Source organism: Calypte anna, chromosome 2, assembly GCF_003957555.1.
Source record: "Calypte anna isolate BGI_N300 chromosome 2, bCalAnn1_v1.p, whole genome shotgun sequence".
NCBI lineage: Eukaryota > Metazoa > Chordata > Aves > Apodiformes > Trochilidae > Calypte > Calypte anna.
This window is the reverse complement of record NC_044245.1, coordinates 129,641,997-129,656,511: the sequence shown is the minus strand read 5'-3', so window position 1 is coordinate 129,656,511 and position 14,515 is coordinate 129,641,997. Positions and strand designations below refer to the sequence as shown.

The 14,515-nt window shown below is 40.2% G+C and overlaps 1 protein-coding gene across 1 annotated transcript in view; it reads right to left on the bottom strand.

Annotated features, from left to right (window-relative positions):
• The window catches only part of VPS13B (vacuolar protein sorting 13 homolog B), a 417,894-nt gene extending 404,866 nt beyond the window's left edge, over positions 1-13,028 (bottom strand). Inside the window, 3 exon segments of the mRNA XM_030444536.1 lie at positions 5,191-5,334; positions 12,091-12,249; positions 12,954-13,028. Of these exon segments, the coding sequence (XP_030300396.1) occupies positions 5,191-5,334; positions 12,091-12,237 (291 nt within the window). The 5' untranslated portion in view covers positions 12,238-12,249; positions 12,954-13,028.
• Between the last annotated feature and the right edge of the window lie 1,487 nt (positions 13,029-14,515).

Below are 14,515 nucleotides of genomic sequence, written 5' to 3'. Positions count from 1 at the left end.
ACAATGCACTAGGATTAGGTCAGGTTTGCCTCTCTACCTTTGTGGGCAGCACATCCACATTGTGAGCTCTGCTATGGCCTTGGCACAAGCACAGAAGGAATCCAGTGGACTCATTCCTATCTTTCACAGTCATTACGTAGCCCTGAAAAGGGCTTCAAAAACAGATACACTGACAAATTCACATGAAAAATGTCTAAAATTACCAACATGGTAACAGGCATTTAGATAGGCAAGCCAGCTATTCCAGCGGAGGCAACACAATGGCCATTGAGGCAACAACGTTTCTACAGCTCAAGTATTCTGAATTGTGCGCACAGGCATCTTCAAACAAATTCACAGCAAAGGGAATTTCATCCTTTGCAAACAGAATTATTGCAACCTAGATTGTCAGATATCTTGCTTTTCAAATCTTTTCATATGTAAGTGGTTAATAGAGAAAAACAGGTAGAGTACGAGGGCACTTTTGCCCAGCTAGGATGTATGACTATTAATCCAGATTTAAGCAGAACTACACAGTATCTCCTATTTGACCACTCCATTGAAAACACTGAAAATACAAAGATGACAATTGCCTAAACCAGCTGCTGCAAGGCCTTTCTAGCAGTTATTTCAGCCTACCTTTACTGTTTCTTCTATCCAAAAAATGAGTTCACTATATGTTTTTGCAAGAGATTTGTGAGACACTGTATTTCTGCCCTAGAAAGATAATATCTTTGAAAGTGAATCTACTACCTAAACCTTTTCTTTTCACATCATAGCATTCAGAAAAAATAACAACTCTTCAAACTGGAGTTTTTGACAGAAAATTGTATAAAGCCCAACCAATGGCTCTGCCAAACCTTCTTTTGGAAAACATTAAAACTGTATTTAAAGTCTGATGTGCACAAAGGAATTTGTTTTAATTCAAAGTAGTATAAAAATCTGTTCTTTTTACATATATGCTCTTACTCATATGCACACACACAGACAGATGAATAAAAAAATAAAAAAGGGAATTTTATAAACATTTAGCTATTAAGGCACAAATAAAAGCAGCATGAATTGGGACAGAATTTCATATTTAATTTTAACCTGAAATTATGATTCAATTCGAGCTGAGGACAGTTTACTTCCTGTAGGGCAGCTCTCAATATAATCTTCACCCTAAACTTTGTATACAAACATTAAAACTTGAGTATTAGATTTACTAAACCAGGTACCACTATGTGAATGAGTAAGCATGCAACAAAAATATCTGTGAAATACAGGCCTTGAGATTTTATGCAATCAACAGAAAGGCAGAAATATGGGCCAATAAAGAGTGTTAGTGCTCTGACTTCCACTCTTACCATATTTTTGTTACCACTGAACAGCATACACATGCACTCAAAAGGAAAAAACAGCACTGTGTAGCCATACAACCCCACAGAATTGAACTACTTACCCAGGAGAGAAGGGGATGATAGCAAACACTGCTTTGGACCTAGAGGTAGCTTTACCACTTCAGCAAATGCACTACTTAGTTACACTGTCATCAAAACCCTTCAATTTCAAAATCCTTCATAACTTTTCTGCACACCCTATCTACCATCTCAATCGTTTCCCACTCAAGACCAGTTTCTGCTTTCAGCATTCTTTGATGACAGCCTCTGCTGATGTGCTGATAAGAATGTGTCTGCTATTCTGACAGTCATGCTTGTGGGCTGCTCTCCACTGTTTCCACAAAGTTATTCTATGCCTTCAAAACCTTCTTTGTAATGCCTCCTGAAAGGAACAGTGCTTAATTGTCTGTATGCTGATCCAAACAACTACTTCATTTCCCTGTGCCACTCTAAGACTTTGTATGTAACTTCCCTGATTCCGTAAGAAACTACCCCTTGGGGTAGTTTTCAACGTGTTTTCACCTTTCAGCATATTCCTGATGCACTGTTCTGATACAAGGCAAGGACTCAAAAGTGAATCAGCAACACAGATAATACATTTCTCCTATAATTTGCTCATTTGCTTCAGTTCCAAGACTAAAAGCCACATAATTCAAAGCTGAACATGAAGATTAGTCTTGTGGTTACTTATAATGTCAGGAAGGTGAAGGAAACAGACACAGGCTTGTCCTTCCCCATTTGTACAGACTGAATTTAAAGCCACTGGTCTGGACACAGAGGTCTAGTGTCATCAAGACAGGAAAAGAAATTAGCAAAGAATTTCAAATAGCTTTATAAATATTTTTTTAAAGCTTGGTAGAAAAGAAAAAAAAAGTTCAACAGAACAAAAAAGGAGAAAAACTCTAGGGGAAGAAACAGCATCAGAAGTTTAGAAAAAGATTTTCAATTCTAGATAAAAGTCCCAAGATTAATATTAATATATTAGAGACAAGTAAAGAACATACTACTGGATTTTTAACCACCCTCTAAAACAGTACATAATATTCAGAAGGAATAGCCTTACAGGAGCCAATTGCAATACCTTACCAAATACAAGTCAGGAAACCTCAGAATCACATTTAAGTTTCTAAGAACACAGATCAAATCAGACCAACACATTTCATTACTTTGTTACCTTTATAAATAGTCACACTTGAAGTAATCTTCTGCAGCGCTGAGTTTTCAGGAGCAAAAACAGGCACAGCTGCATTCATCTGATGGACACCAAAAAGCAACGCAAAATGCCTCTTTCTACTTCTTTTCTACTTTCTACTTCAATTTCTGGACTCACCAATTTCATAACTAGAGGAGCACACACCACTAAAACACCACTTTAATCACTACAAAGTTCTGTCCCTGATGCACTTAAGTTTTATTTCCTTATAAAGCAGTGATATTTATTATATGGTTGTTATTATTTATCTGGTTTAGAAGTGTTACTATCACCTTTAGAAGAATAAATCTTAATATAGGAAAAAAGAGAAAAGTAATGACCTTCAAACTGCTCCAACTTCAAAATTCACTAAAACCTCTACTATATCCTCTGAATTTTGCATATTAACTTGGTGAATTTACCACTTATCCAACATTTCCACTTAGAAAAGGAGACTATTGCCATAAATCTAGCAGCTCAACCACTAAGTCTCTACACCAAACTTTAATCTCAGTAGAAAAGATGTGCAATAGCACAAACAACAGAAAACCAACTGAACACTGAGACTGAACTAACAATGACACAGCATCAGAGTAAAGCACAGATGTACAAAAGCATTCCCAAGGGGATGACCTGCTTCAAAAACATTCAAGGGGAGTTTTTTGCTCACAAAAATCTGCAAGGTCCACTGGACAATAGCTTCAAACAATGCCATTTATTTTAATCCCCATACATCTTCAAAATAAACATTCTTTGAACCAGTCTTGTTCCAAAGAACACAGAACACTAAACTAAGGACAGAAACTGTTTTTTTGCTCAGGTGAAGTTATGCCTGTGCTCATTAGAGCTTTCATCTGAGAAACAAAATGCAGGCTTCAATCAAGCCAATAAACTTTTGACAACTAATTTTCTAGATAATTCTGCTCTTTTTTGAAATAAAGTTCCAGCTGGAGCTAAATTGACTGAAAGCGAGTTTTACTACCTTCTTCCACAGAAATATTCTATTTCATTCCCATTTTTTATTCACTGACACTGTCACACTGGAAGGTAGAACACAAGAATTTGTCAAAACATTTTCTTTTTATAAAACATTTCCAAATAGTAATTTAAGAAATAAAGTTCAAGTTGTCAACTTTTTAAAACCATATCTTCAGAAAACAGCATAAAAATGTTTTCATTTACATTCTTGTTAGTTGAAGATAATCCTTCTATGGCACAGACCCAAATTTTACCCTCCTGAGTGTACATACCACTGAATAATTTGCTCAAATGTCAGTTGTAATTTAAAAAAAATCTTTCGTTGCCTCTGAATTTAAACATCTGTAACAAATACTTGTTTTGGGAGTGCTTTACATTCATGACACTTGACCTTTTGCTGTATGCACCACAAAATTTAAGTTTCAAATACCATGCAAGGAGGAAATCTGATCATTTCAGCAGTAGCCATCTGCAAGGTCCAACATCAAGTATTAGTTCTGGGTTGCACAAAGTCATGAGTTAAAGCTTTTTCTGCAACTTCTATAATTAGTTGTAATTTGCTGCTTCTAAAACACATTTCTCAAGGAACATCTGACCCTGAAATCTTACCTTAATATTGGAAAAGCACTTAGCACTCAACTGTTGGTGTGCATACATGTGTGTAACTACAGAATGCAAGTATGTGCTTTGTGAGTGAGATATCTAGGACTAGAGATTTCTAGCCCAGCAACAAAAGGTTTTTAGCTCTTGAACTGTAAAAGAATATTGCAAGAAACATGAAACATAATGGAGAAGTGTATTCCAATGTTTTTGCTGCCTTACAGCTACCTGATATCTAATTATTGATGTTAAATGTTAGCACCTCATCAAACATTCTACCAAACACATGACTTTGCATAAGCCAGAATTTTCTTCTGCACAATCCTTGTATAACTAAGATTCCACATTGAAACTAAACTGTGAACTAGGCTTAGGGAAAAACAAAAACAAAAAAACCTAAAACACACAACACCACTCTCTAAAGCAGCACACTGACTTAAAAAAGCCCTAAACACTAACACACCCAAGCAATTTGTTAACTAACTTTAACTTGTTAAGAAGATTGAGCCATGTTATATCTTGGGTTCACTGTGTCAGGAGCCTGTGATTATCAAACCAATTAACAAAAGTAACTAAACAAAAAGACCTTTGAGACCCTCACATGTAACAAGTCTTCCAAGTATGCTCAAAAAAGTGCTGTAACTTTTAAAGGGAAGAGAGAACTGCACTCCAGAATCTTTAAAGCTCTCCAATACAAACACTTTCTGAAAACTGCCCAGTGCTGTAGTACATAGCTGTCTGAAGCAACCAGCACTGCTTCCTGGGAGGCAGAAGCTGGAAGCATGCAGGGTGCTATACTGCTCTTGAAATCCATTTCTTACTAGTCATAGGAAAATTCTAGAAATGTTTTTACATCTGGAAGGACAGTTGCATCTAATAAAGAATTAAAATTGTGGTCAAGGAAGGTATTAGCCATGATAAGAATTACCATTTAAGCACCTCAGAAACTAATAGGGATCTTCATGCCATTCTTATGATGGCTTTCAAGAAACTGAGCTACAGAAGCTATCATTCTCATCAGCCTCTCAGTTTTAGAAAAGCATTCATCACATTTCTTACCTGAGCTCCATCCTTCAATTTCAAGATGCATTCCATTGTATTGATAGTGATGACAACTGGTTCTGATCCCAATTTTGTCCATGGCACATGAATCCTCAGTTCATGAATATGCCCACTTAAAAAGGTAAATGGAAGTTTCAGCTCCTAAAAATAGCAATAAAGAGTGGTGAATTAACTACTGAAAAATCAAAATCCAAAATGATTTTGTAACTTAAAATAGTAAGGTTCCAGCACAAAATATAAGTCAAAATTAATTCTCCCTCCCAAAACCACCAGTGCACCATGGGGCTTGGCAACTGGCTTTATAATCACTTGCATACTTATATCAGATTTAGATTGTTCAAAGGAAACATTTGAATTATCATATCCCTTATAATAAAGTTTAAAACCACCTCCCTCACATAAAGCTACTGCAAAATCTGTCACTATGCAAGGGACAAGTAGAAATGAACCAGGTGAAAGTAAATACTTAAACTGACCTACAACCTATATTCCTATGAAGGAAACCAATCTGGCACATTGTTGCCCCATTCACATCCAATTGCTCAGTAAATACAAAATTATTAAATTCTTCATTGGTAAAACCAGACTTCTCCTCAGCAAGGCCTAAAATGGATGTTATACTCTTTTAAAACTGGTGCATGTCAGTCCAGAGATCCTAACAAACACCTGGCACTCCACCCAGTCTATCACATATCTATAGGACAACCCCACTGAGCTAGATGCTGCATGCAGGAAGCAAGGTTTATCTAAATTCTTTGCATATAAAGGGCTGAAATTTCCCTAGCTTCAGGGGTTCTCCTAGAAAACACAAGCTTAATGTTTATCAGATAGAACAGTCAGGCTAGAAACCTGGTCCCAGAACAAGAAATCAAGATTTAGAATAACAGAAATAAGATCTTAGTGCAAAGTGAAGAATTAATATTTGATATTTTGTCAGCATTCTCAATACAGAGTATGGTAATGGTGAGGCTTCAAGGATGATTTACCATCTTACCTTCCTAATCTGCTAACCTGACATTCTTGGCTATTGAGTTTTAATGGGGAAAAAGTAACATATGTCTTCATTTGGAGTTGCTTATTCCCTGCTGTTTGCAATTTCATGATAAATGCTGGTAACTGCAGGTGTGCTTCTACTGAGAATGACAAAGAAGCTAATCTAAGTCTCCTAGATGCTGGGCAATAGTTTTGGCCACCACAATAGAGTGTTTTCAATCAGAAGGGACTTACAACAGTCATCTAGTCCATTCAGAGCTGACTAAAAGTTAAAGCATGTTGGTAAGGACTCTGTCCAAATGCCTCTTCAACACTGACAGACTAGAGGCATCAACAACCTCTCCAGAAAACCTGTTCCTATGCCTGACCACCTCCTCAGTGAGCAAGTGCTTTGCAATGGCCAGTCTGAAGCTCTCCTGGCACAGCTTTGAACCATTCCCACATGTTCTGTCACTGAATACCAGGAAAAAGAGATCACCACTTCCCTTCTCTATACCCTCCTCAGGAAGCTGTAGAGAGCAATGAGGTCTCCCCTTAGATTCCCTGTCTCCAAACCAGACAAGCATAGAATCCTAAGCCCCTCCTTACAGGACATTCCTTCCAGCCCTTTCACCAGCTTTATTGCCCTCCTCAGGAGGCATTCAAGGATTTTCACACCATTCTTAAATTGTGGGGCCAAGAACCACATGCAGTGTTCAGGGTGAGGCCACATCAGCACTGAATACAGCAGGATAATCACCTCTTTTGACAGGCTGGTCATGCTGTGGTTGATGTTTCCAGGATGGGGTTTACCCCCTAGGCTGCAAGGGCACACAGCTCAGACTCACACTGAGCCTGCTGCCCAACCAGCACCCCAGGTTCTTAGCTGTCATGTTTCTTTGTAAAGTCAGGGGCATAAACCTTGGTTTAAAACTTCAGAACTTTCCTGGAAAACTGGACAACCTGGGGCTTAAGCACCTTTGCACCTTGGCTCAAATTAGGCACTTACATGCTTCAGCTCAGTACCATGAATGAGAAGTTAACTACAGAAGGTCCACATAATTCTGAGGTCAAACAGACAAGTTACCAGGTAATTTCAAACATGTAGAAGTGGTTACAAAAATCCTGTTTTCCTGCACTGATTGACCCTAGACCTATCCCTGCTCTACAGAAGTTCTACAGAAATAAAATGAGGCCAAGTGGATTTTCCATTTACTACTCAATATGTAATATAAATTCTACATATAGTACATTTCTGAAGGTGCTTAACATCATTGTTTATCTAACACCTTGAAATTGTACTCTAAACCTACTGACACATTTTAAAAGCCACTCAAAATGCTGATTTTTTTCTAAGTAGTTACCATGGCAGAAGTTTATAGAGTTTGAATAACCACTATTCCAACAGTAACATCCAACCACTATTCCAACAGTAGCATCCTGAGATAAACTCTGATTTGTCACCCAAAAGAAGAGGTGACAATTCTTACACACAAATACTTAGCACCAGCTCCTAAAAGGAGCAGTTTTAAAGAACACTCCATTCTGCAGCTGATACCTCCTCAGCCTTTCTACTAATACTATGAAAACGTTCATCTTGCATCTAAGAGTTAAGTGTAGATGAAATACATTCACTGCTGACAAAGTCTTCAGAAAAGAGAAATACACAACATTTCTGCCATTACTTTGCAAAGTAGTTTTCATTTTGTAATTTAATTTTTAGGGTTTAATGAACTTTAATTAATGAAGTTCAAAAAAACCCCATGTCCATCTCACATAAAGGTAACTGTTGACTCCTACCTCTGCCATGATTGCACAGAATCACAAATAATCTCAAATCCCCATTCCAAAAGATGACTGACCAAGATATTCTCATAAAAGCAGTTTGAAGAGAAATGCTGATTTGTTCTTAATGGTTTTTTTCTTCATTTCATTCGCTAATACACTGAAGGATTTTAGCTGAAAGCCTCTCCTAAAAAAATCTATCCTAATTTCAACACTAATTAAATGAAATTTTAATCCAGACAGTTCCAGTTAAGCCACTGAAAAGCAAGCACTGGGCAGTTTAGGTAGAGATGTTGCTGCACTGATCATACAATAAATGAAAAAGTACCTTATGTCCCACCACTTGCAGGTGTCAGGAAATAATCAAAAAAAACTCAATCTAAAAATACTTTACAACTTTGGAAACAATGCTTTCGTTAATCAAGACAGCAAGCTACCATTATTGGCAGCAATAGAAATTAATTGCCTTTCAAAACTCAGATACATAATTTTTATGCCACTCACTAGTACTGCAATGTCTAATTTAGATCCTGATTTTTGTTCAAAAGCTACAAGTTTACTTCAGAAAGCATTCTAGACTGTATCTTTCTGTTACTGTAGTTATGATGGACTTAACACATTCCCATTTCTGCCTAGTTAACTGTAAAATATAGAAACAGAAGCAGGAATTCTTTACAAATGAGGTGATACAAACAAATGCACAGCATATTTAGAAGCCATAGTTCTCACTGTTCAAGAGCATTTCAATATAAATGTTGTCTGACATTACTGTAATTGCACAAACAAGTTTTCCTAAACCAATGCAGAGAAATCTTTGTTGTGCTATTTCAGCAGAAAATACAAATGTGTGCCAAATTTAGTAACTCATTCATAATGCAACACAACAAAGCATTCTTATTCCTCCTCCTTTCCCGTGCGGCCCTTTCATTTACTACTGCACAAAATTCTTAATAAACTTTTTCTATTTCCAACTGATTAGACTTCACATTTCAGATTTTACATGTATGTCCCATAAATCCTACAAAAAAATTTCAGTCTGAAAACAAATACCAAAGCACCAAAACACCACTTGACACCAAAATAACTGACTGACATCATGCAAGAGTGCAGGCTAGATCATAATTCCTCTTGCTCCAAAATCTCCCCTTACTCTCACACCCAAGACACTCCCAGGCTTCAGGGTGATAGGTTTCCTCTACATCAGTATTAACTCAAGTAACTTCACATTCAAAGCCCTAACCCAGCAGCACACACTACAGACAGTTGCAGTAAGGGTATTTTACTCTCATTTTCTTACATTTAAGTATACTAGTATTTTTCATATATCTTTTGCTCAAGTATGAAAAATCTACTCTACAATAAAATGACAATCTCTAGACCCAGCTTTCTTTTGTTTTCCAAAGACCACTTCATATTCCCCTTCTGAGTTTGCAGGACTGCTAACATACTAAGCTACAATGTTATGGAAATATACACAAGCTTCAAAAAGAGCTGACCTTTAGCTCTTTGGTACCACTGTATCAACAGAAATTCCACACACAAGCTGATTACCAAATTCACAGGGAGTTCTCTTAGCTCTTTACTATAGTGACTTCACATAAAAGTTGCCAAACTGCTTAAAAAGCTTTTCCATAAAACAATATTTAAATATTGAAGTTTAATTACAAAATACTTTGTTGAGGTATTTTTTGAACCATGTGCCAGTTGTTGCCACTTTTCTGAATGCTTAGTCTTCTAGTTATTGAATCATCCAGGACAAAAAAGAAACTAATATCAAAAATGTATTCACCTTCAAGTACAGATAATCAGCATAAAATTAACTGGCTATTCAGTGATTTCATTATGTACAAAAGCTGCATTGTACCTAGAAGACTAAACATGAATACAAACTAGTACTCAGCTTTCATTGAAAAGTTGATATTGCCAAAAAAATTAAAAAAGAAAGGGTAAGCATTGGTCAGGGAAAAGACAGACCTTGAGAGTTTCTGCAGTAAGATTCAACTTAGTTTAATAAGAGCACATGAAACATCCATAAATAGATGTAAAAAGATACAACGTATTTTTAGGTATTGAAACATTCTCTTTGAGCTTGATAAACCTTTTATGTCACTAACTTTATTACAGCTAATTTCAAACTATATTAGTTCCAACATGGACTCAAACAGAAAGCAAGCTCTTCTAGAAGACATAGAATCATAGAATTGGCTGGGTTGGAAGGGACCTCAGAGATCATCAAGTCCAACCCTTGAATCACCGCTGCAGTTGCTAGACCATGGCACTGAGTGCCACATCCAGTCTCTTTTTAAATATCTCCAGGGAAGGAGAATCCACTACTTCCCTGGGCAGCCCATTCCAATGCCTGATCACCCTCTCAGTAAAGAAATTCTTTCTAATGTCCAACCTAAACCTCAGCTGGCACAACTTGAGACCGTGCCCTCTTGTCTTGTTGAAAGTTCTAGCAAAAGAGACCAACCCCCACCTGGCTACAACCTCCTTCTGCGCTCGAGTCCCTGCACCAGCCTGGTTGCCCTCCTTTGGACCTGCTCCAGCACCTCAACCTCCTTCCTGAACTGAGGGGCCCAGAACTGGACACAGTACTCGAGGTGTGGCCTCCCCAGCACTGAGTACAGGGGCAGAATCACTTCCCTGGACCTGCTGGCCACGCTGTTCCTGATACAGGCCAGGATGCCATTGGCCTTCTTGGCCACCTGGGCACACTGCTGGCTCATGTTCAGCTTCCTGTCAATCCAGACTCCCATGATGGCATTTTGTCCTCTGTTCTCATGTGCTCTTTGGAATTCTGTTTGGTGGCCTACTTAAGAGTACGTGAGGTGGGAACATCAACATCAGTTGAAGTGTAAGGAGCAAGGAGAGAAACTTGTGTCCAAGATATAGGAAACAGAGCTTTTCTCTTTCCTGTTATAGGTAGTTTATAGATCTGTATCCATGTAGTTTGGCATCTGTGCTAATGCTCCCAAATAATCATGTATACTTCCACAAGAGATGGAATTTTCTGGAAATATTTAAGGCTCCAGACAAAGACATCCAGGGTTATGTGCATTTGTATCCAAAGCCCAAAGCACGAAATTAAGGCTGCATTCATGCCAGATTAGGAGTAAGGAACTTGTCTGAAGATAACAGCCCAGAACAGAAAGGATGTTAGAACAGAGCAACTAAGGTCTCTCTTTGGATATTATGAATCCATCCATGCAGAGAACCCAAATAAAATAATTGATGTTGGTAATTTTTAAAGACTTTTAAGAGCTTTTCAAGTGAGCTCCCTGCCAGCTGCAGAGGCTTGGGGATATAGTATGAATACTACATACTCAGATTTTTGCTCAGCAGACATAAAATAGCATTTCTTCTGGAAAAAAAGAGAAAGCCACCCTAAATACAGTCTGTGGGTCCACACAAGGTCCAAAGAATAGTAAGAGCCAAATACTCACTACACTATGCCAACAGAAAACAGCTTTATCTGTTTCACACACTCAACTCCTTAAGTTTTAAAGGAGGAGGGCAGCAATCCTTCTACTAAGCCCTAATCAGATCATGTAGACAGCAGACTTGAAATTCTGTATCAGGTGTTTCATTTGGTCAAGCTTAGCTTATTTTAAGGCTAAGTTTTATAAAGCCTCTGATCTAATCCACATAAACCAGCAGATCAAATCTGCCTCTCATTTCCTCTTAAGTTTAGATGCAAATGGAGTGATGAAAACTGAGTCATAAAACAACACAGAAAACACATACCTGTGTTTATTATCCATAATTAAACAGGCATCCTACAGTACTTTGTAAAATTTTTAATTAGTTACTATATGCAGCTAGTAAATATGACTGCAAAAGCCCTTTAGTCAACGTTCAGATGGTGAAACAATGGTTACTCAAAGAAGAAGTGTCCACAAAAAAGCTCTTCCCTACACACCCCATAATTTACAGAATATGTAAAGAATTACCATTCATTATTAAAGAAATGACATGGAATTATTGTAAGAATAACTAAATGCAGGGGGGAAATATGACTTCCATAAGAAGAAAAACAGTGAGTATTAAATGAAGAAACATTTATCTGTGCAAACCAACTTAAATGATTTAGCCACTTCTTCTAAAACAAAGGCTGAAACTCCTGTAAGCCTGACGTACCTGTTCAAGGACATCCAACTTCAGTTCAAGTTTACTAAGTACAACATCTCCTCCCCAGAGTGACAACTGCAGATCTGAAGGCTTTAAGTTCTTTATGTAGCGATTCACATAGCTCATCAAAATAGGTGTTACATAGGACTCCAGCATTCTGGAAGATTGCTGTATTTTGGGAAAAAAGAGAATAAGACATTATTTATAGATCTGTCAGCCTACTTTTCAGTAAAGCAGCAGTCACATTGGTTGGATGGATGAAAAATGGTATTTCGGATTCTGCTTTCTAACATGTCTCTGTGTAGAGATACATCTACTTACATACAAAGAAAAAATATACACCAAGAAGAAAGAAAACATCTAGGAATTTCCAGCTTACTTACACACATAAGTTATTGAACAAATAACTTGCACACTCTCAAAATAAAAGCTGACCCAAACAAACCAAGAAACAGAGGAGGAGGTAAAGCAGTCTAGCATGCTTTCATATAAAATGTAAGCCACAGAAACCCTGTCACTTTTAACTGACAGGAAGTCCACGCTACAACATCACCTTAGTCACACCTCACAGATCTGCTCTCTTGAGCAGGGTGCACAGGGCAGCAGCTGCCTGCCCGCCTCCCACCCTTCACCCAGCCACACCAGTACCCTTCCTCACCTAACCTGCATGACATTACCGCCTGCCACCGCTCCCCCAGCCCCAGCCTTCCCAGCACCCTGCCCGCTTCCCGCCCTGAGGAGACCCTTCCTCCCCTGCCCCCCCCATCGCGGCCAGGGCCGCGGCCTCTGCCGGGCACCCCAACGAAGCCGGGCACCCCCCGCCCCGACCTTCGGGACACCCCTCACACCCCCCTCCCCCAGCACCCCGTTACCTGCCCCTCGAAACACCTCCGAGGGCCCGTGCCCCCCCCCCCAGCCGCCGCCCTCACCGGGCCGGCCGGGCTGCGGAGCCCGGTGCAGGAGCTCCCGGTGCCGCAGCTCCCGGTGCCGCAGCTCCCGCCGCCCCGGCTCCGCCGCACGGCCACTTCCGGGTTCCCTGGTGCGTACGTGCGCTCCCTTCCAGCCTCCGACGACGCCTCGACCGGAAGGATTTGGCTGCAGCACCCAGGCAGAGCCGGAAGTCGTCCTGAGAGCCGGCGGTGTCGGCGGGGCTGGTGCGGCCGTTGGGGGGAGGGGGCGGGGCCGCCCCGTGAAGGGGAAGGGAGAGGGGAGGGAGGGGCGGGGGCGGTGGGGGTGGTGTCTGCTGCGGCTGCTGCCTCCTCCTCAGCGGAGGGACGGGGTGCGCAGGGGTCGGAGGCGGAGGATCCCGAGAACTACTGAATCGGAATTACTGGGACTGGAAAAGACCTCTGAGCTCATCAAATCCAGCCTGTGACGCAACACCGCCACATTGGCTGGGCCATGGCACCAAGTGCCACTTCCAGTTCCTGAAGCACCCCCAGGGATAGTGACCCCGCTGCTTCCCTGGGCAGTCCACTCAAAGAAGGGGGAGCTTTCACCCAGAGAGGTGTTGCTGAGGGGTGTCTGCCCACGGCCAGCTCCAGCCCCAAGCTCTGATCACGGTGTCATAGTGATGAGTGACCATTTGAGTCAAGTCTCAGTGTGGCAAGCCCGTTGTTGTTTCCAGTGTGTTTAATCAAGCTGGACATTTTCTCATTTGCTTTTGAGTGAATTTCTGCTTAAGTTCTGAATTTCAGTGTTTCAAATGTAAGAAGAAAGTTACTCAGAAACACCTTTGATGTTCATAGAATCATAGAATCAACTGGGTTGGAAGGGACTTCAGAGATAATCGAGTCCAACCCTTGAACCACCGTTGCGGTTGCTAGACCATGGCACTGAGTGCCACATCCAGTCTCTTTTTAAATATCTCCAGGGACGGAGAATCCACCACTTCCCTGGGCAGCCCATTCCAATGCCTGATCACCCTTTCGGTAAAGAAATTCTTTCTAATCTTTCTAATGTTCTGTGTGCCCAGAGCTCCATGTGCTGAACATATAGAAAAGCCACCCCCTGCCAGCCCCGAGTCTCTTTTAGGGTTGTTCCTGGCAGCATGCAAATGCCCTGGGAAGGTCTGACTTGATGGACTCCTCGAGGGCTGGCATGCGGATGATGTGGAAAAGAGCCTGGGTCCATATTTTTCAGGGTGAAGTGCAGCAGGCAGTGCCCGTGGGCATGGCTTTGATGTAGATAATGAATAACCTCTCACAAAGGCCTATGATTTGAGTTTTTTAAAAAAAGCCTGGGATATGCCCATTGATTAGATGTTATGTATTCCTCCTGGAAACTTGAAATCCTGCATGTTTAATCAGCACGGCGTAGTTGCACAGCTGAGAACAGAAAATAAAGTGATATATGGTACGTGGGGTAGGTTCATGTGAAGTGAGGCCCAAAGAGGGAGTGCTTGGATTCCCTGGAGTCCGTGGAGTTTGCCTCC